This window comes from Lithobates pipiens, unplaced genomic scaffold, assembly GCF_037356315.1.
Source record: "Lithobates pipiens isolate NorthernLeopardFrog02 unplaced genomic scaffold, aLitPip1_a1.2 Scaffold_23, whole genome shotgun sequence".
Taxonomy (NCBI): Eukaryota; Metazoa; Chordata; class Amphibia; order Anura; family Ranidae; genus Lithobates; species Lithobates pipiens.
The window spans coordinates 27,581,634-27,603,875 of record NW_027507785.1 but is presented as its reverse complement, the minus strand read 5'-3'; the positions used below and the strand labels follow the sequence as shown (position 1 = coordinate 27,603,875).

Genomic DNA, 22,242 nt, shown 5'->3' with positions numbered 1-22,242 from the left:
ATTTGATGGTTCTCCTAGGGATCATTAAAGATTTGTATATTTTTTTTTATCACCTAACCCTGACTTGTACTTCTCAACAACATTGTCCTTTACTTGTTTGGCGAGTTCCTTGGTCTTCATGGCAGTGTTTGGTTAGTGGTACCTCTTGCTTAGGTGTTGCAGCCTCTGGGGCCTTTCAAAAAGGTGTGTATATGTAATGACAGATCATGTGACACTTAGATTGCACACAGGTGGACATCATTTCACTAATTATATGACTTCTGAAGGTAATTGGTTGCACCAGAGCTTTTTATGGGCTTCATAACAAAGGGGTGAATACATACGCACATGGCAATTATCAGTTTTTTATTTCTGAAAAATAGTTTTATGTATATATTTTTAAAATTTTTCTTCAACTTAGACTATTGTGTTCTGATCCATCACACATAATTCTGATTAAAAAAAAATTTAACTAAAGGCTTTAATGTAACAAAATAGGTAAAAAGCCAAGGGGGGGGGGGGGTGAATACTTTTGGAGGCACTATATATAGCACCGACAATTTATGCAGTGCTTTACCTATTGTACATTTCCATCAGTTCCTACCCTCAGGGAGCTTACATTCTAAGGTCCCTGTCTCATTGAATACATACCCATAGGTCAAATTTAGGCAGGCGCCAATTAACCTACCAGCCTGTCTATGGAGTGTGGAGGGAAGCTGGATTAACCGGAGGTACCCAACGCAAGCATCGGGAGAACATGCAAATTTCATGTAAGTGTGCATTAGTGTTAACTGCCAAGCTTTTGTGCTGCCCACGTGTATGCAGTATCTATAGCAGAGGTTCTCAACTAGGGTCCCTCCAGAGGTTGCTACAGGCTCTTTGAGCAATGAGCAATTCCTGCCTCTCACGTAAGTTCCCGCTGACACCATTGATCTTTTTTAAGACATCTGTAGGGGGTAATTCTTCCCAATGACCACAAATGTAAAGGGGCAATCTTCCCACTGACAATCACACTAATGTATCATGAGTTGTAGGTATAGTCATTTTTATTAGGCGTTATTTTAAGGGTTCCTCTGTGTTGAAAAGGTTGAGTAAGGCTGGTCTATAGAGTAAGATATAACGGCACCAAACAAGCGGTCACAGTGGTCCTTTTGGTGACCTAGGGCCGGGCAGAAGGACTCACAGCTCCTGATGGAGAGGATGTATTTTATCTAGCTGCAAGTGTCCAATATATGCTGTGACAAGAAGTCCAATACAATTTTAAGACACAGGCCGATGGAAAGAATTTTATTTTTTATTTTTACAGTCTGGGTTTAGTTTATAAATTAGATCCCTTACTGACGGGTCACTTTTAATACCATATCAAATTATGGAAGAGCTGGAAAAAATATATAAAAGTCACATTCAAAATTACTTTAAGGTAAACATTGCAATAATGAGTGAAAATGTGTGGTTGCTGAAAATACCTTGCTTTCCCGATAACGGTGTCCCCAGAGAATTGTCAGGTAAACACAATGATCTAGTGGGTAGGAGTCACTTCCCTCCTGGTTATCATGTTTTTTTTTTTTTTTTGGTCGGTTACTAAAGGCTGAAGTGGGTTGCCATGGAAACCCCGAATTCGCATAACCTCCTATATAGATGGCCAGTTATAAAACTGTAATATGCACAATGGGTTAAGCAAACTGTACTTGGCAAATTAAGTTTTGCTCTTAAGAACCTATTGTGTGTTGTTATCTCATTATCTCCCCAAACCCCAGTAGACGACTTCTATACTAATCAGGTCAGCTCTAATAGAAGAAAATAGATCTGGCTTAGAGCAAAGCCGCTTGCTACAGCCTGCCATATAACGAGTCATGCATCACTCAGTTCAAGAGAAATGTGTGTGCGTTTTTTTCTTTCTTCTAAAGATGGTGGTAGATGGATGGGCAGGAACAATGTCATAACCCTTAGGCTAAATTTTATTTGGAGCATTGCTGAGTGCTTTACAAACTTATGCTCAACCGTCTGCTGGTCTGCAGAGGGCCATCTTATATCTTCAGGTATCTTAAATCACGAGTCGTCCACGGTTTGTTGACCTAAAGCTTGCATGTATGCCAAGCTTTGACTTGATATTTGCTATGGAAGACCCTAATTACACAATCGGCACTCTATCCAAAACAAAAAAAAAAAAAAATTACTTTAGTTGTACTTGAAGCAAAAGCTTTTTTTCCTCTAGATAATGGGCCTCACTGGTGAAATCTTTCTGCAACTCATGTCTCTCAATCATCACTTAGAAAACAAAGGCAATCTCCTTAACCAGAGAGGAATTTTAACCCTTCCACGGATTTTATTGCAGCCTATGTCACTGTTAGAAATTGCCCTAATTTCCTGTCCCGGTGATTACACCGGAAATGAGGGAACATCTACCCAATGGGTTTACAAATGCAATAAAACCTGGAGAGGTTCCTGCCTTTCTCTTGCCAAATATAACCTACGAAGCTTACAGGTTTTCTTTAAGGATCATGTTGAGTCAATATCAAAGGTCATTTACTTAGCACCTTCAAACAAGTATGGCCATTGTACAGCCATGTATTCCATCCTCCCCACTGACTGCCTGTTGATTGGGTAAAAACTTGTGCTACTTACCAATAGATTAGACTGTTCTAGGCTTTTTCTTGGTGTAGGGTTAATATCTAAAATCTTACTGAGCCACAGACCTCAGATCACATGTCTACTTTATTATGAAACGCAATCAACAAATTAGATCTGTACTTGACCATCTATGGATCGGACCTCAAGGGCCTTCTCTCTCACTGATGTCAAATACCAGGATATCCAAGCACTCCAGACTACCGACACCCTGCCCCATGCACAGCTGCTGCATGTATAATGCTTTGTAGTACTCAGGATACTGAGTATCCCCTTGCCTTCTCATTATGGCTGGAATTAGTTTACGCACCCCCTTAGACCTCTCCTATTCTGCCAGCCACTATCAAAACAGATGAAAGCACAGAAGCACACTTCTCATTATTCGTAAATTTATCTCATCGGAGACGAAAAACCTTAGTAATAAGTCAATAAGTTAATAGTCTTCTATTTTAAAGCACATTGTAAATTGTATTATTTTGAAATAAAAGCTTAAGTGCTTAAAAATGTAAACAAAATTATAAAATACATTTTTCAAAAGAAATGGGTCTGTGTAGGATTGTTGAAAGGTTCTGGAGTATTTATTGAAGTACAAAATAAAGTGATCACAGCGGGTCATCATCAGAATGCTTTGCCGTGTTCGCGCTATAGTGTGCTTAGTCATAAAGCTTCCATGCAAAAAGTGGATGAATTTATTTTCACTTCAATAAATACTCTGGAAACTGGAAAGTGTCTTACGTGAATATTTACTTTGAAAGTTGTTGACTTTTCCGGCTTGTGGACCCAGCAATGTTTCTGCAACAGGGCTGGGGTGGATGGTGGTGGCCGGGCTCCCAGGCGGCAATGAGATTTGTTTTCTGATTTTTATTTATTTATTGAAACATTTCAGTTGTCTTGGAAACACAGCTTTTTTTAATGCAAGGAAACCTCTGCTGAGAACATTTTGTAGGCTGCTGCTGTTGACCTCTCCATCTAAAATACTCCTTAGAAAAGCAGATACTCGTAATGCTTTTGTACTATGTTCCTAGCATAAATAAATATATGAAAAGCCCTTTTTGTTAAAACCAATCCTCATATAATCAGATAATGAAATGACCGTTCAAAAAGTGAACGCACTCTGAGAGTAATCCGAACACATGAATCAAAGTCCAGCACTTAAAGCGGGGTTCCACCCTAAAGTGGAACCTCCGCTGATCGGATCCCTCCCCCCCTCCGGTGTCACAATTGGCACCTTTCAGGGGGGAGGGGGGTGGAGATACCTGTCAAAGACAGGTATTTACACCCACTTCCGGGCATAGACTCCCGTGGGAGTCTACGCCATTTCCTGTCCTGCCGCGCTGTCTGCTGGGACACACACGGGTCTCAGAGACAGCGCGGACAATTCCTATTGCGCTGCGCGTCTCGCACATGCGCAGTAGGGAACCGGGAAGTGAAGCCAATTTGCTTCACTTCCTGATTCCCTCACCTAGAATGATGGCGGCAGCAGCCGAGGGCCGAGCGATCTATCGGCCTCGGCTGCCGGCATCGCTGGAACCCGGGACAGGTGAGTGTCCGTTTATTAAAAGTCAGCAGCTGTAGTATTTATAGCTGCTGGCTTTTAATATTTTTTTTGTAGGTGGAATCCCTCTTTAACCGTGATATGTAGGTGGTCCTCAAGTCAAGAGAGATATCATTTGCCCCTGTTAAAATCATTAGTAAGACCTCCTCTGGAATAAGTAGTTCAGTTTTGGGCACCAGTTCTTAAAAAGGATATCGAGGAACTGGAGAAAGTGCAGAGAAGAGCAACCAAACTGATAAAAGGCACGGAGGAGCTCAGCTATGAGGAAAGATTAGAGGAACTGAATTTATTCATTCATGATAAAAGGAGATTAAGGGGGGATATGATCAACATGTACAAATATATAAGGGGTCCATATAGTGAACTTGGTGTTGAGTTATTTACTTTACGGTCAACAAAGAGGACAAGGGGGCACTCTTTACGTCTAGAGGAAAAGAGATTTCATCTTTAAATACGGAAAGATTTTTTCACACTAAGAGCTGTGAAAATGTGGAATAGACTCCCTGCAGAGGGGGTTCTGGCCAGCTCAGTAGATTGCTTTAAGAAAGGCCTGGATTATTTCCGAAGTGTACATAATATAACTGGGTACTAACATTTATAGGTAAAGTTGATCCGGGGAAAATCCGATTGCCTCTCGAGGGATCAGGAAGGAATTTTTTCCCTTGCTTTAGCAAATTGGATCATGCTCTGCTGGGGTTTTTCGCCTTCCTCTGGATCAACTGTGGGTATAGAATTGGGTATATGGGATTGTATGATACTATTATTATTTATTTATTTGTATTTTTTTCTTGTGGTTGAACTGGATGGACTTGTGTCTTTTTTTCAACCTGACTAACTATGTAACTATGTCAAGCCCCCCCCCAAAACGAATCTTTCCGGGACAAAACCCTCACCCACCTCTCCAGCAATTTAAAACACAATGTAAATGGTCCAAGTGCTCCTTTAAACCCTGTGAACCCATGGTCCTGATGTGCCAGCTCTCAAATCTTCTCTCTTTGGAATGCAGAGTATGAAAGTCCTTAAAGTGCCCAAGTTGGTGTCTGGTGACCTGGACACCTCTCATTGGGTCCAGGTTCAGGGTGCTTACAGGTTCTTTAAGTGACAGTATGATAACTTCAAGACAAGGGGGGACAAAAAAAACTAGTCAACAGTGGACTGCAGTCCAATATTCACTCCCCGAGGAGGCAGGGTTAGCGGTCAAGTGACTACAGATTCAGGTAAGTCGAAAAAGTACACCAGGGGTGTCCAACCTATCGACCTTCCTGGGCCACTTTGAAAGAAGAGGAATTGTCTTGGGACACGCCTAAAATACACGATCAATGAGGATGGTGGATGAGCAGAAAAATTCTGGTAGATCACAAGTTGATCGCTAATATAGATAAAGATGTACCTTTTATAAGTAATAAAAACAATTTTTTTTTATTATTATTATTATAAAAGTAAAAGAGGACAACATAAAACTAGTGCAATATTTAACACTGTTTTTTGATAAACTAACAAATCAATATCTGGCTCGATGGATGTAGTAGCAATTCTCAATGAATCCTTAGGATGCTCATCAGATATTTTGGTTCTATTTTTGCCCTTCGTGTGCCTCATCCTTGAAAATGGTTGCTCACAAATATAGGTACTTGTCTCTCTTTTCTTTTTAATCCTAGTAGCTCTTAACAGTAGGAAGTTCCTCCTGCATTTCATTTTGCGCATACAAATATAGACTTGTCAGAACTCACATACCTTTGAGATGAGCAAAATATTCTATCTTAAGAACATAGGGTCTAGTTTAAAAAAAAAATATAAAATTAATGAAATTCAGTCAGGATGGCAGGTTAACAAGCTACACAACAGACTTTGCCGCTCTCGACTGCATTATCACTGATTTCTCCTCGCATTGTTTTCACACTTAACTAGTTTTTAATTAAATATGACTTCTGTAACATTCAGCAGAGGAGATTTGGCTGCCCACCCCTCCCCGACTCTCCCATTCGGATTTTTGCTTGGCACAAAAGCTTTTTTTTTTTTTTTTTTTTTTTTTTTCATTGTGACAGAATTAGGCAATAAATAGGCAAATCAATCAAGAGAGACCTTCACAATTTCAGGTCCCGTCTTCACTCTCTCTTTCTCTTCCCTCTTCTTTGTAATCGTCTTATAAGATTCTTATTGTCTGAGAGGATTAGTGCTATGAGCTACAGGAATTCTTTCTCTCTTACAATACGTATGGAGAGGTATTGATGTGGAAACTCCCCATGTGTTGCCCACCAAACTTGTTTTGGAGAAAGAGGATCTTCTGATCGATCGTCTGCATCAAGTGCGTTTGCTAAATTTTTTTATTTTTTTTTGTTAATCCTCTGTGGTGTTATTGATTTAAGGCTTTGTAAATAAAACTTTTTTTACTCTCCTTTCTCATCTGGACTATTGTAACCCACTGCTGACATCCTGAGTTTTGATCACAATAGTCAATTTCACTCTCTTTTATATGAAAAATGGCCTTTCTTTGATATCTTTCTAGTAATAACTAGACAATTCTTGTTCGTGGTTTTATGATGAAATTCCATGCTGCTTTTCTTGCCTTTATTTATCGTGTACCTTTTTGTGTTGGGCTGTAAAAAAAATGCCTTTTTCCTTCCTTTAGCTGTCAAGCTACATAATATGGCCTACATGAGCTTGGTAGAGATGCCATTCCTAAACCATGGCCATTAATATTGAGATGCCTTCCCCCAACACTTTCAATCTATAACAACCTACACTCTTCTAGGAACAATTTCATCAAGATTTTGGAGTGTGTCGGATGTATTTGTGCCCATTCAGCCAAAAGAACATTTGTGAGGTTGGGTACTGATGTTGGGTGAGAAAACCTGGCTTACAATGAGAGTTCTAATTCATCCCAAAGGTGTTCAATGGGGTTGAGGTTAGGGCAATGTGCAGATCACTTGGTTTCCTTCCCACAAAGCCAAAGAGCAGGTAAACTGTTGCAAGGCAAGGCTAAAGGAATTCAAAAATCATCCTGGATCTGGTGCCACATTATTATATGAGAGAATACACTCACTGGCCACTTTATTGAGTACACCTTGCTAGTACCAGGTTGGACCAGCTTTTGCCTTCATTCTTTGTGGCATAGATTCAGCAAGATGTCGGAAACATTCCTCAGAGATTTTGGTCCATATTGACATGATGGCATCACGCAGTTGCTGCAGGTTTGTCGGCTGCACATACATGATGCAAATCTCCCAAAGGTGCTCTATTGAACTGAGATCTGGTGACTTTAGAGGCCATTGGAGTACAGTGACCTCATTGTCATGTTCAAGAATCCAGTGGTGTGATGATTTGAGCTTTGTAACATGGTGCATTATCCTGCTTGAAGGAGCCTTCAGAAGAAGGGTACACTGTAGTCATAAAGGGATGGACATGGTCAGCAACAATACTTAGGGAGGCTGTGGAGGTTAAACGATGCTCAATTGGTACTAAGGGGTCCAAAGTGTGCCAAGAAAATATCCCCCACATTACACCATCACCACTGAACCTTTGATACAAGGCAGGATGGATCCATGCTTTCATGTTGTTTATACCAAATTCTGACCCTAACATATGAATGTCACAGCTTAAATCGAGAGTCATCAGACCGGGTAAAGTTTTTCCAATCTTCTATTGTCCAATTTTGGTGAGCCTGTGCGAATTGTAGCCTCCGTTTCCTGTTTTTAGCTGACAGGAGTGTCACCCAGTGTGGTCATCTGCTTCAATGTTCGATGCGTTGTGCGTTCAGAGTTGGTATTCTTCATACCTTGGTTGTAACAAGTGGTTATTTGCGTTACTGTTGCCTTTCTGTCATCTCAAACCAGTCTGCCCATTCTCCTCTGACCTCAATAAGGCATTTTCCTCCACACAACTGCCGCTCACTGGAAATTTTATTTTTCGGGCCATTCTCTGTAAACCCCAGAGATGGTTGTGCGTGAAAATCCCAGTAGATCAGTAGTTTTTGAAATACGCAGACCAGCCTGTCTGTCACCAACGGGCCATGTTCAAAGTCACTTAAATCCCCTTTCTTCCCCATTCTGATGCTTGGTTTATACTTCAGCAAGTAGTCTTCACTACGTCAAAATTCCTAAATGCATAAAGTTCTGACATGTGATTGGCTGATTAGCAATTTGTGTTACCAAGCAATTGAACAGGTGTACCTAATAAAGTGGCTGGTGGGTGTATGTTTATTATTATTTATAGTATGTTTAAGTTGTAAGTTTTTTATGTTTGGGAAGAGTTAAAATCTTTGCAAGTTTTTTTTTTTCTTTTTATTAATGCAATGCAAAAACATTTTCCAAAAAGACAAAGAGAAACCATAAAAACAAAGAACTCCTACACGACACAAAAGGAAAGGGAAACGTATATAAAAAGGTGCATTCCTAATTCCCAATTCTATTGTCATAACTAAAAATAAGAGCAAGGTTTTTTATAGGCGTTGGAGACATTTTCACCTTCTGTTGTGTTGTCAGGATAGAATGTGATGGTAAAATCGTTCCATTGGGTCAAAGAGATTAACGGAAAAAAAAAAAAATCTCAATCAATCTGTTGGAAACTATTTTTGCTTGAGTTCCACTTTTTGGTTATTATTTTCATGTTCTATTTGCATTTTTTCTGCTCTCCAACAGAAATCTGCGCAGCGGACTGTGGAGGTCACGGCATGTGTATCGGAGGCAGCTGTCGCTGCGACGAGGGTTGGATGGGAACTGCTTGTGATCAGAGGGCCTGTCATCCACGATGCAATGAGCATGGAACGTGTCGAGATGGCAAATGTGAATGCAGCCCCGGCTGGAATGGAGAGCACTGCACCATTGGTAGGACAGATGAAAAATTAAAATGCATTTACAATGTTCAAAATTGAAATGCTCCAGGGAGTGAGGCATGCTTTCAGTATTTAAAGGAGTGTCCTCATGGCATGTTCGGCTTCGTCCTGGGTTCTCAGCTTCATACATATTCCATGTTGGATTGTATCAAAATGTCCTTTCATTTGGTGGTTAGGAGACCAATAAGTAAAAAAAAAAAATTGAAGCATGTTCAAGTTACAATTTATGCATTTATCAATACCTCTACTGTAATTACGATGAATAATGATTCAGGCCCCTTTGGTATTTAAATGGATATTTTGTAGATAGGCAACTCCTATCCTCATATTGATTAGTGGTTCCAAATTAATAATAACTACTGCAGTAGGGAACAGACACAAAAGATACGCTCAGCATCTTTCCAAATAACTGTTCTCCTTTATTATGACGTATTTGAAGGTTTTTATACACATGATTACGTAGGTATCACATTAATATTTTAATTGTATGTTTATGGTAACAAGGGGCGTAACATAGGCAGGCTAATTCTAATCAGGACTCGAAAGAATGCAAATCATGTACTGAAAACATTATTAGTGCCGTGTGCACAGTGAGGGCATTGTGCAATACATATAAAATAGAATACAATTATATATAGAACCTACAGAGGGTTCAGTTTACCAGATTAAGAGATTGAATAGAGCTGCAGTTCACTGTGACTATTGATCCACAGCATTAATGTTTTTTTCCAGTTTTAATATTCCCTTACAATCACCTTTCTTATAAACCCTGTTTAGTGTTCTAATGGTGTATTACGGGGGGTAGGTCACCTGTCCATCAAAGCAGATCTTGGCCAGGTGACTAGTAGATCGTACCCTTGAGATGCCAAGCTGACCTCTTCAGAACCTCAAAAATGGTGGAGCCCTTATATGAAGCAGTGAGACTATTTTTTCACTCGGGTCAGGGCCGGACTCATGGAGAGAGGTGGCCGCAGTAGCTGCTACAGATTCTGTAGATCTGGCTTTAGTCCCCTGGTCTATTGTGATAACTTAATTGGGTTTGTTGAGTCGTGGTGGGGGGTGTAAGATGGAGCCCAGTGTTCAGAGCATGGGTTGGGGTCATGGATGAGCAATTGTACCTCCAACGGCTCTGTCTTTTAGAGGGCTTGACTTTCAGAATCTTGACCAGCATTTCATGTTTGGGCAAGTTTTTCTTTACTCCAATGTTGCCTACTTATACACTATATGACCAATTGTGTAACACCTGACCATCACTCATTATATGAGTTTGGTTGACATACTATTCCAAAAAACTTGGGCATTACAAGCTGGTCCCCTATTGCAGCCTCCAACCTTCTGTGAAGGCTTTCCACAAGGTTTTTGTGTGTCTGTGGAAATATGTGTCGTTAATTTTAAATAAGCATTTATGAGGCCAGGTTCTGATGCTGGACGAGAGGCCTGGCTTGCAGTTAGCATTCTGATTTATCCCTGATTCAGTAGGGTTAAGTTCAGAGCTCTGTGCAGGCCACAAGAGTTCCTCCACATCAAACTCATCAAACTATGTCTTTACGGAGCTGGCTTGGTGCACATGGGCACAGTCGTGTTGGAACGGAAAAGGGCCTCCCTATACTGTTGCTATAAGGTTGGAAGTACAGTTGTCTGAGAATGTCTTTGTATGCTGTAGTATTAACTGTACCCTTCACTGCAATCACCTGAACTCAGTCATTTGGAGAGGTAATCACATGTTTTGGCTTTAAAGTGTGATTATTGACCAATTCCACTTTTAGACCAAGAACAGATACAGCTAATATCTTTCTTAGATAGAAAACATTTTTCTATGCATCTATCTGAAATTGTTTACTTTTCCAGACTTTGGCACCTACCCCCACCATATCACCAGCTCCAAGTGTCTACATGAATGTCCCAAAAATTCTGATACCTCAGGGATCACTAGTAGGACAATACCAGAGCTTGCATGCTAATGCTCTGCCCTATCTCCTACCATTTTGATGCTTCCTGACAGTCAATGAAGCTGACTATTACACTTAGAGGATAATAGAGAGGCACAAGGGGTAGGCCAGAGCATAACCATGCAAGTTGCGGTTGTCAGTTGATTAAAAGAACTAGTTTGAGGGATCAAAGGTGCTCTTAAAAATAAACTGGGCATATCCTTACGCACCTTAAAGGGATTGTAAAGTCAAAAGGTTTTTTTTTTCTTAATTCTATGCATTAAGATTAAAAAAAAAACCTGTGTGCAGCAGCTGTCCCAGCACCCCCTAATACTTACCTGAGCCTCATCTCTCTCTAGCGATGTCCATGAGTTCCTCGGCCATCCGGGACTCTCCTCCTGATTGGCTGAGACACAGCAGTGACACCATTGGCTCCCAGTGCTGTCAATCAAAGTCAGCCAATCAGGAGAGAGAGGGGGCTCTGTGTCTGAATAGACACAGGGAGCTGTGACTCGTCTACTTGCTCTGGGGGCACTCAACAGGAGGGAGGGGGGCCAGGATTACAGAAGAGAGACCCGAGAAGAGGAGGGTCAGGGCTGCTTTGTGCAAGACCCACTGCACGAGCAGGTAAGTATAACATGTTTGTTATTTTTAGAGAAAAAAAAGAGACTTTACAATCACTTTAAGGTCCCTGAATGGGGGACCATGTGTGAAGAGTTCACATGCTTGTTCTGGAAACTTGAATTATTGATAGTGTAGCTGTTTTGCAGATGACTATTTGATCCTTCTTCAGGCACAAACTATTTTTCAGCACCAGTTTTTATGTTCTCTTTTTTTTTTTTTTGCAGTTGAAGTTTGTGTTGATAAAGTCCCAACGTCCATGGGTTAATCTGATTTATGAGTCCCACTGTAATAACAGGCCTGTTTGTGGCCCAAAGCTTTATTTTATAGTATATTGCTATGTATTGACGGAGCATTCCATGCACCAGCAATCTGCATCTGATTACAGCGCAGACACAAGGCCAGACAGTGCAATAAATACACAATTTATATTATACATTTATATGCCATTGCTCCGGTGAAGGGCTTATATTACTGCTGTACATCTATGGTGTAACTGCTACGGAGGGCTTTATTTATATAAGACCTTGTATGTGAAGGCATCAAAAGAGGGTGCATGGTGTTCTTTCCTGTTACCTAACAAATGCCTTGTAAGGGTCTATTGAATCCGAAGGCTTTGTGAGAAGTGTTTTCTTTAAGGTTCTTGTTGATGGGCTTTTGTTCATGTCAGAATAGCTTTTCTCCCCAAACAAGTCTATGGGAATGCAAAAGAAGTTTGAAGGAAGTGGAGTGCAGGTCAGATACACCTGTCAGCGAAATATTAGTCAGCTCAAAGGCATCTCTAAGGGCCCGTTCACTCCAGCGAGAGCATGTCGTGGTGTGAATGGTTGGTGCACAGTGGTTTGCGTTGGGCTTGCACGCAATGATGCATTGTAACATGCTTTGGGCATTGATGTCCATAAAAATGCAGTATGCCTACATTTTTTCCCCAATGTACACTAATGCCTATGGAATGAATGAGGTACGTAGACAGTAATTGTTTTTTTGCCGTGCGGCCATCTCCTATCGGAACGGCTGCCTCACACAGGGGGCCAAATGTTGCACGTTTTTTTTTTTTTTTTCTTTGAACCCGCTGATGTTGCCCAGCATTCAGCCCATGTGTACTGGACTTTACTCACATTAATAAATACAAATGCTAGGGCCAGTTAACCTGCTAGCATGTCATCCCCATTATTAGCAAGCCAATGGTCAATGGCTATTAACCCTATCCCAGTGGCAGACTGTCCATACTGAACGCTTCGCCCCTAATCTAATCACCTGACCCCTAATCTACATGTAGGGCGCCGGACGCATGGATTCCAATGGGGCTTTTTTTTTTTTTTTTTTTTTTTTAGATGATTATTGGCTGTCCAAATGGGGGGGCTTGGGGCACAGAGCACTGCGGCCCGAGCCCATCCAGTTGTGTGACAATAGCCAATTAATATTCGCTATTGTCTTCCTGATTCTCTTCCCGGCCAGTCAGGAAGCAGCACCTGAGACCCGATTGGCTATGGAGTCTTAGGGCTCCCAATAGTGTGAACTCTGGACACACTTACTGTTTGGCTGAGAGGAGAATGGCCCGACTTTTCATTCCCCCGCCTCCTACTATGTTAAGGTTAGTCTCACCGCCTACCCGTCCTCTGCCTGTCTTCTGCGTGGGGGGGGGGGGGCGTGCTTGTAGCAATCCCTGCCTTCTCGCCCCCTCCGGGGGGCACAAGGTGCTAGTTTACCGCACCCTCCAAAATATTTAGCACCAGCCACCACTGCCCTATCTACTTCAAATTCTAAATTCAAAAAAGCATTGTCAGCATGAGTTGAAATGCATGTCAACATACAAAGGAAATGCATGTTAGCGCATAGCAAAGCTCCCGCCTATCGCTAGAAGAAAAAAGAAATACCTAAACAGTCACTCAAGATCTAAATGAACCGTTAATGCACATTTCATTTTATAGAAACTTTTTGTTAAAAGATACAATTTGTTGCTATAGTCTCCTTTAGGCTGCATTCACACCTGAGCGTAGCGTTTTCAATCGTTTTTTTGCGGCGTTTTGCCGCGATTTTGTGCAGGGCAAAAGGTCACCAATGTTAAAAGAAGAAAAACGCCCAAATCTGCTTAATTCGAGCGACAAAAAAGGGTCCGGAACTTGTTTGAGCTTCAGGCGTTCGGCTTCAGGCGACATGGAGTGGAGATGTGAACCATCTCCATTGAGAATAATATAATTTTTCTCCTCTAGCGTTTTGTAGCTTCAAGCTACAAAACGCCCAGGTGTGAATGGGGTCTGAAAGTGGATATAAACCCTCCCTTATACCCAGTGAAGTGAACAGATGACATAAAGCGATGAAACAAATCTCCCTACATAAGTGTTACATGTATATCTGTTGTCTTCAGCTTTCTGCATTCTTTAGAAAGTGCACATCCTGTTAGAAATCTTACTTCCTGTTTCATCAGTGGGTGTGGAGTCTGAGTATACACTGTGTAAGAACTGATTGGAGAAAAGGCCCCCCCCCCCCCACACACACACACACACACGCACACGCACACACACGCAGAGGAATGAAGAAACTTGCAGAGCTGTACCGTGACTAAACAAGCTCTCTGCTTATCTATCTCTAAGTTCCCTCACCGACACAGATTTCCAGCTGCTTTTATCTCCTGTAAGTTATCATGCTGACACCAGAGGTACGGTGTGGCAGAAAGACACTGGACTTGGAGCTTTGGAGAGAGATAAGTAAACACTGCAGATATAGGTGCCCAGGTCAGATTTCATGAATAGGGGGGGGGTTCACAACCACTTTAAGCCTAGGTTCACATTGATGCAATTTGATATGTCAAATCGACCGCAGTTGCCGGCAAAGGCACTGCCCGAATCTGTGCGAAGCCGCGCCGATTCCGATTACTTTTGGCGACTTCAGGGTGCGAGTTGTATAGACATCTGTGTAGAAACACATGCACAGATTTCTCTGAAATCGCCCCCCGGAGTCGGGACTGACATGCGGAAATGTCAGTGTGAACATAGGCAAAAGCAGTATGACTTGATATTTTTGTAAAAAAAATTAAAATAAATATCTACACAATCTTTCCACATTTTGCTAAATATGTTGCAACTCACTTGAGTACTGTCCATTACATGTTTTTTTAAATTTGCACTAAACCAATAAAGTGGTTGTAAACCCCAGACCTGAAATATGAACCACGCATATCCCCCTATAGCAGTGATGGGGAACCTTAGCACCCCAGAGGTTTTGGAACTACATTTCCCATGATGCTCATGCACTCTGCAGTGTAGTTGATCATCATGGCAAATGTAGTTCCAAAACATCTGGGGTGCCAATTTTCGCCGTCACTGCTCTATAGTGTGTACTTATCTCAATCCAGAGCATGAGGTGTCATTTTTGTCTGCTGCCCAGTTTCTCTGATATCAGATATGAGTCACTTATAACAAGTTTTCTTGACACCAAGAGAAAAAAAGATGACCGGGAGGGAGCTCCAGCAAACAGCTTGTGATTGGCAGCTTCAACTCTGTGCCTGTGTGCTGTGAAGAGGGTGTGTGTCCCTTCCTCCAATCAGCTCCCAGAGCTCTCCCCATTGAGCTCTGCAGTGTGCAACCACCCCCTGTTTTCTGTAAGCTCAGACACACTTTATAAATTCTGCACTTTGAATGGCTATAGAGAAGACTGCAGATAAACAGGTACAACTTACGCAGGATTTCATCTCTGTGTATTACCTGAGGCCAGTCACTTCACTTTACAGGGTTTATTTTGCACTAACCGTTAAAATTTCAGGATAGGCTTTTTCGGAGGTCTTCACCCTTCTTCTCAGTCCAGGCATTGCAGAGGGCACACAAAGGTTTAGCTTGTCCTGAAAATGTAACTGTTGGTGCAAATTTAAAAGAGTTCCACTTTAAAATGGAAGTAAACCCTTCCAAACAACTTTGACCTACAGGTAAGCCTAGATTAAGGCTTACCTGTAGGTCCAAGTAATATCTCCTAAACCTATATGGTTTAGGAGATATTTGCCCGAAAATGGGCACCGCTGTCTACGGCGCATGCGCCGTAGACAGCGGCGCGCATGCGCACTAAATGCGGCAAGTCCAAGAATGGATTTGCCAAATTTGTCGACTCCCGTGCGCATGCGCGGGAGTGACGTCATCGCGGCCTCGCCGTATGACAGCGGCGGAGCTGCGAGGCGCGACTCCCGTGCGCATGCGCGGGAGTGACGTCATCGCGGCTTCGCGCTGTCATTGGTCGGAGCTGCGAGACGCCACCAGCAAGATGGACGCGGCGGACTACAGGGATCAGCGGCGACTTCGCTGGCTCCTGTGTCAGGTAAGTGACACATAATGAGCTACTATGCGATGCATAGTAGTCCATTATGCTTTACCTTTGCAGGGAAAAAAAGAGGAAGTAAACCCATCAGGGTTTACTTCCTCTTTAAAGAGTGATATCGTCGTTATGGCAGCAGCTAGCTACCATAACCCCGGTACTCTCTTGTTCAGCCGGCAGTCCTGTTTCCGATAATAGTGGTCTGTGCAGCAGAATTGCCGCAAGATCACTCTTATCGGCAGCGGGAGAGACCCCCCCCAAGCTGGTGCCCTCTGCCGCTTACCCTGTGGCATGGAGATGAGTGAGGGGAAGATGTCCCCACCCGTCTCCGAAGGGCGGAAGTGACATCAAAATGCCACTTCCGCCGATAGCTCTTAAAGGGACATTTTTTATTTATTTTTTAAATTACTATTTTTTTTTTTTATGTATTTTAGTGTAAATATGAGATGTGAGGACTTTTTCACCCCAGATCTCATATTTAAGAGGTCCTGTCATGCTTTTTTTTTTATTACAAGGGATGTTTACATTCCTTGTAATAGGAATAAAAGTGACACAATTTTTATTTTTTTTAAACAGTGAAAAAATAAAAGGTAAAATAAATAAGAAAAAAAATAGTTTTAAACGTGCCCCGCCAAGCTTATGCGCAGAAGAGAACGCATACGTGAGTAGCGACTGCATATGAAAACGGTGTTGAAAGCACACATGTGGGGTATCGCCATGATCAGTGGAGCGAGAGCAATAATTCTAGCCCTAGATCTTCTCTGTAACTTAAAACTTGCAACCTGTAGCATTTTTTAAACGTCGCCTATGGAGATTTTTATGGGTAAAAGTTTGTCGCCGTTCCACGAGCAGGCACAATTTTGAAGCGTGACATGTTTTGTATCAATTTCCTCGGCGTGACATTATCTTTCACAATATAAAAAAAAAAATGGGCTAACTTTACTGTTGTCTTATTCTTTAATTTAAAAAAAGTGTATTTTTTCCAAAACAAAAGTGCGCTTGTAAGACCGCTGCGCAAATACGGTGTGACGACTGAAAGTATTGCAACGACCGCCATTTTATTCTCTAGGGTCTTAGGGAAAAAAAATTATAATGTTTGGAGGTTTTAAGTAATTTCCTAACAAAAAGAAAAAAAAAACCCTGTTTTTAACGTGTAAACAACAAATCTCAGAGGCTCTGTTAAAAAACCCTGTCTTGTGTAACGTTTCATATGTACATGAGGGGGCGCCATTTTTTTTTTTTCTTTTGCACATAGTGCTTCCTGCTTAGCGGAGCCGCACAGTGATGATGTTTTATTGTTCCTCCTTTCTCCTCCTGGATGAAAGTGATTTCTGGACTCAGCATCTGGTCATTGGTAATTAACTTGTCCGACATACAGACAGCTGCCGGGGGGGCGGGGGGGGAGACACTACAATGGCGTCTCATAATATTTCCTCCTTGAAAACAAACTTTAGTTACCCTTTAACTCCTAGCGGATTTTTTATTTTTTTTGGTGAATAGAGATTTCCAACAGTCATACTCATTGAGTCTCCCAAAAAAAAAAAAAAGTCCATTCGCTGACCTTGTAAATTTTATTAGCTAGAGAATTGGCTCGATAAATTTATTGAATCTAAGACAATTTGGCAAAGTCATAAACGTCACAGAGAATAGCAGGGAGCAGTGAGAAGAGCGGAAAGTCATAAGAATCAGTAATATTGGCACAGATGAAAGGACATTGACTCAGAATGATGTTAAACGTGCCGGTAAGCGCTTTCCTTGGCCTTGTGTAATTTCTGCTTGCATGGCATTCCCTCCGTATGTGTATGTGTGTGTGTGAGTGTGTGTGTGTGTCAGTCTTTATGTGCATCTATGTGTTTCTCTGCCTTAGTCTGCTTTACTGCTGGAAGAAAAAAAGGCTTATGATCCATTGCTGCTCATCTTTAATGCATTTGTAATGTCTTTATAGGACTAGAAAGCATCCATAAATAATGGGATTTAAAGGGGCTTTCCATCTTCAGAGGACTTCAATCTATTGGCTTGTACAGGCTTTGCTGCAGCCTTTTCGAGATAAAAAGCTGTCCCCTTTTTTTGCTTTTTCTTTTTGTCCTTGAATAAAGGAGTTTTTTTTTTCTTGTTGTTTTTTTTTTTGTTATTTATGGTTCGAACCCCAAGCTGTTAAAATTGAACCCAAGCAGTGGACTCTTCGGAATTAGATCTAAACAGCTCAGAGCTTTTTATAGCTGGGAAAAACAAAAGAAGGCTAATGAGATATGCCTAATTTTATTAAAATATTTGGGAATATTCCAAATTAAATTAACATTTAACATTCTTTTCTTCTTTAATCTCAGAGTTTGAATCTTTAGAGGCCCATGGGTGGGTCATCATGAGTAGATCCCAAGGACCTAGTTCCCAGAACAGCCTTTCTGAACCCTTTTAACATGGAGGAACCTTTGAAATAACTTTCTGGTCTCCGAGAACCCCTGCTGATAATTGATGCATCTAAAGCAGGGGTCTCCAAGCTTTCTAAACAAAGGGCCGGTTTATTTGTCCTTCAAAATCTAGGAGGGCCGGACTTTGACCAGTGGGATTAAAATTTTCCTGGCATCAGTGGGAGTAAATATCACCACATTTGGTATTAGGAATAGGAATAGTGGCCCGCCGTGGTCATCATAGGGAGGAATAGGGACCCGTTACTGGTGTCACTGGAAGAAATAGTGGCCCACCGGGGTCATCATAGGGAGGAATAGGGACCCGTTACTGGTGTCAGTGGGAGTAATAGTGCCCTGTTGTCGGTGTCAGTTGGCAGAGTCATATCGTCAGTGGGAGGAATACAGCCCCAAGGGCCAGATAAAGGCTAACAAAGGGCTGCATGCCGGACCTGGGGCCACAGTTTGGAGACCACTGATCTAAAGATTACATTACATTAGTGTGGTAGTCAATGGGGGGAATGCTCCTTACATTCTTGGCCAATAGAGAGACCCTTCACCTTACAGATAGCTAAAAAGTTTACTGGTGTCGGTGGTTATTTATCTAAGAGGTAGAAATTACTCATTGCTCAGGGAACCCTTAGCAACCTCTGGAGGAACCCTAGGGTTCCAGTGAACCCTGCTCGAGAATCGATCTTTATAATTATTGTTTGCAATCCCCCCACCCTACAATTCCCTAACCTAAACAAGTAAGAGAAACATGGGAAATACATACTTTTTGCCCGATTCAGTCCCTTTTGCAAATTAGGGCACTTGTGTGAAAGCAGAGGCAGTGATTGGCTGCCTTAGTTCAAACAGATCACACCCCTACTGCAGTTAAGACTTGGAAACAGAGATCAGACACTTAGAAGTGTTTAATTAAAAAATAAAAAAAAGTAGGAACTGTGGTTTGAGTTGGGAGATTAGTATCTAATTTCAGATGCTTGATTATAAGTAGATACAAGCTAGATGCTTTAGATCAGTCGTCTCCAAATTGCGGCCCTGGGGTTAGGTGTGGCCCTTTGCTTGCCTGTACCTTGCCCTCGGGGCACTATTCCTCCAAACTGACACCAGTGATGGGCCATCATTCTTCCCACTATAACCATTGATGGGGCACTATTCCTTTAACTGACAGCAACAATGGGGCACTATTCCTTCCACTGATACCAACAATGGGGCACTATTCCTTCCACTGATACCAACAATGGGGCACTATTCCTCCCACTGATACCAACAATGGGACACAATTCCTCCCAATAAAACCAATGATGGCGTGTGGTTTATTCCCACTGGCCACAGTCTCGCCTCCCTAAAGACTGGAGGACAGTTAACTGGCCCTTTGCTTAGGAAGTTTGGAGACATCTGTTTTGATAAAGGAATCAGAGCTATGAAGACAAGCCAGTACGTTAATGTAATCTGAAGGTAGACCCCTTTTCTAAGACAAGCCTCTGAGGCCATTCTGGCAAAATAACAACGCACATTTGCGCTAATCAAATTAGTCTATAATTTTTACTGCCCAAATCTGTATAAGTAAAAAAAAAAAAATGTATGGTCTCAGATGCTTGTTACTGGAATCCCATGACAGACAAAGGCCTGGAACACAAAATGTGCACAGATAGTTATGTTGTGGTTCACATTATCATATTACTTTGTTTGCCTCCTTTTTATTTTCCTAGTAGGATTTTCTGATGATAGACCGGAGATATTTCTTTGCTCTGTACTCACCATTTAGTGCTTAGAGTTTTGTTTCATAGATTAATTCACAATGTCGGTAACCATAGACATTAGATAAATATCTGTTGGCCACAAAGGATAAAGCAATCCTTTATTCATATAATTATAACATGAATATTGCAAAATAACATCTGCTGTTTAAGACTTTAAAGAAAATCTTTACTGAGAGAACATGTAGGAGGTCTTTGCTGACTGTGTTCTCAAAATGCTAGTTGGCTGGCTTCAAATAGTATAAGAAACTTATCTGGGACAAGAAAGGAGCCTGGAAAGTCGGAACACATCGAAGCTATTAGATCAGCATGTTAGCCAATCACTAGCATTTTATTAAGGTGGTCAGCAATGGCAACCATCGTTTTTCTTCTTTTGACAGATCTGGTTTGCCCTTACACATACAAAAAAAAAAACACAACACGCCTACATAAATGTCTCTGAGCACTTCCTTTTGGGAGGATCGTATTTGGAGACCCTATATTGCACTCACTTATGAATTTGTAGCAGGAGGAATGTGAAGAGGACCCTTCCCGACCTTGGCCTCAAAAAAAATTTTGCCTGAATTTGGCTTTTAGTGCCTCCTGATTTAGTCGCATAAGACATCCCTAATATGACTTTTGAAAGTTTAGCCTTTGGATACGTATGACCCCAAGGAAGCTAGTACAGAAAGAAGTCGGCTTTTTGGCTGTCTCCATATTTCCTTCCACCAAGCAAACCTCACTGGGCTGGTAACCCTTGACATCCAGTTGACTTCTACTCCACCTAAAGCCATGCTAAAAAAAAAGTAACACAAAAAGTGGACAACTAAAAGACCTCTCAACGGTTGAAAACAACTGTAAAAAAAACAAAAAAAGAGCTGGCTATATATTTTTTTTTTTTCATTTGACCTGCTGGGTTCCTCCAGCCACACACTGGCTACCAGTTGCCAGTTAGGTTGGGTGCAGGAGATGTTTTCCAGGAACTCCCCCATTCTCAAGGCTGGCATTTTGCACCAAAAAGCTGTGTTTTCTACTCATACTTTTAACTTAAAACCCTGTTTGAGTTTTTCCCAAGGCCCCTGACCCTTTGCAGTGAGACATATGTTCATGTTTTGTTCTCCCTTTTTTTTTTTTTTAACATGATGGACAATATAATTAGACAGCCCTATCCATAAACTTCGGTTAAATCCAAATCTCTAAATACGCACAAGAATGCTCATCGGCTGAATGGTCCTGCCCTTCTTTTTCTGTTGAGGATCGGGTTTTTTCTGTACTGCCAAACAGGGAACACAAGATGCACAGCCGATTTAGGGGATGTGACAAGAGGGAGAAAAAAAAAAGGATCAGCTCTGCTATTGAGCCTGGATGCCGAAAGTGCTTTTGATAGATTAAGTTGGCCTTTATGTTCTCTGCCTTGTGATACATGGGATTTGAGAGTCTGTTTCTGCAGGCCATACAAACACTATGCACATCTCCCACTGCTCTCACGCCACTTCATCGCCCTTTGCCATCCTCACCAAACCCCCACTAGGGGTGCCCTTTCTCCCCACTATTCTTTATTTCCTGAATAGGGTCTTTAGCTTCACAGATGTCAGCATCCCCGAGCATTCAAGGTATCCAACTTGGTTAGAAAATATTAAACTCTTCACTACTCATAGATCATATTCTGCTAATTTTGACTCTGGTACATTCCTCTCAAACCCACACACATTGCTAGAAAAATTGTCAATCTGTCATCTTAAAATAAATCGGAGTCTAAAGCTCTCCCAATTAAAATATCTGAAAATTTAACTAAAAAGAAATCCTCACATTTCTAGGAATCCATGTAACAACTTCCCGCCAGTCACCTGCCTCAGGAGCAGTGGCCATGAAGAGGTCTGTTCTCTCTGAATTGCAATATTTTTTGAAAATTTATGGCGATAAGATACTTATAGTTGAATTAAAAGTCTTTATTACATAGCTAAGTTAAAAAATAAAAAATCCTGCCCATCAACTTCAGCCTTTTGCAATTGCCTCAGTTTTGATTAAGAGAAACCCAAAATATAGAAGTATACCTACCTTGGGTAGCTTTTGCTAATCTGGTCTCTGTGCGGTCAGGAAGAAACAAATTCCTTCTTGATCCCACAAGCTTTCTTTATAAATTCTTGTAGGGTATTGTGGGCAGAAAGCAGTGCTATTGACCATCAGATTGTTAGGTTCCGTACAAAAGTGGACAAACATGTAGAGATCTATCAGTTGTAAATGATTTATT

At 41.5% G+C, this 22,242-nt stretch overlaps 1 protein-coding gene across 12 annotated transcripts in view; it reads left to right on the top strand.

Annotated features, from left to right (window-relative positions):
• Positions 1–22,242, top strand: part of TENM4 (teneurin transmembrane protein 4) — a 2,098,843-nt gene that overhangs the window by 1,902,672 nt on the left and 173,929 nt on the right. For all 12 annotated transcript variants that reach the window (XM_077451390.1, XM_077451387.1, XM_077451388.1 and 9 more), the window contains one exon: positions 8,800–8,985. In XM_077451390.1, the coding sequence (XP_077307516.1) occupies positions 8,800–8,985 (186 nt within the window). The remainder of the gene's footprint in view (positions 1–8,799; positions 8,986–22,242) is intronic.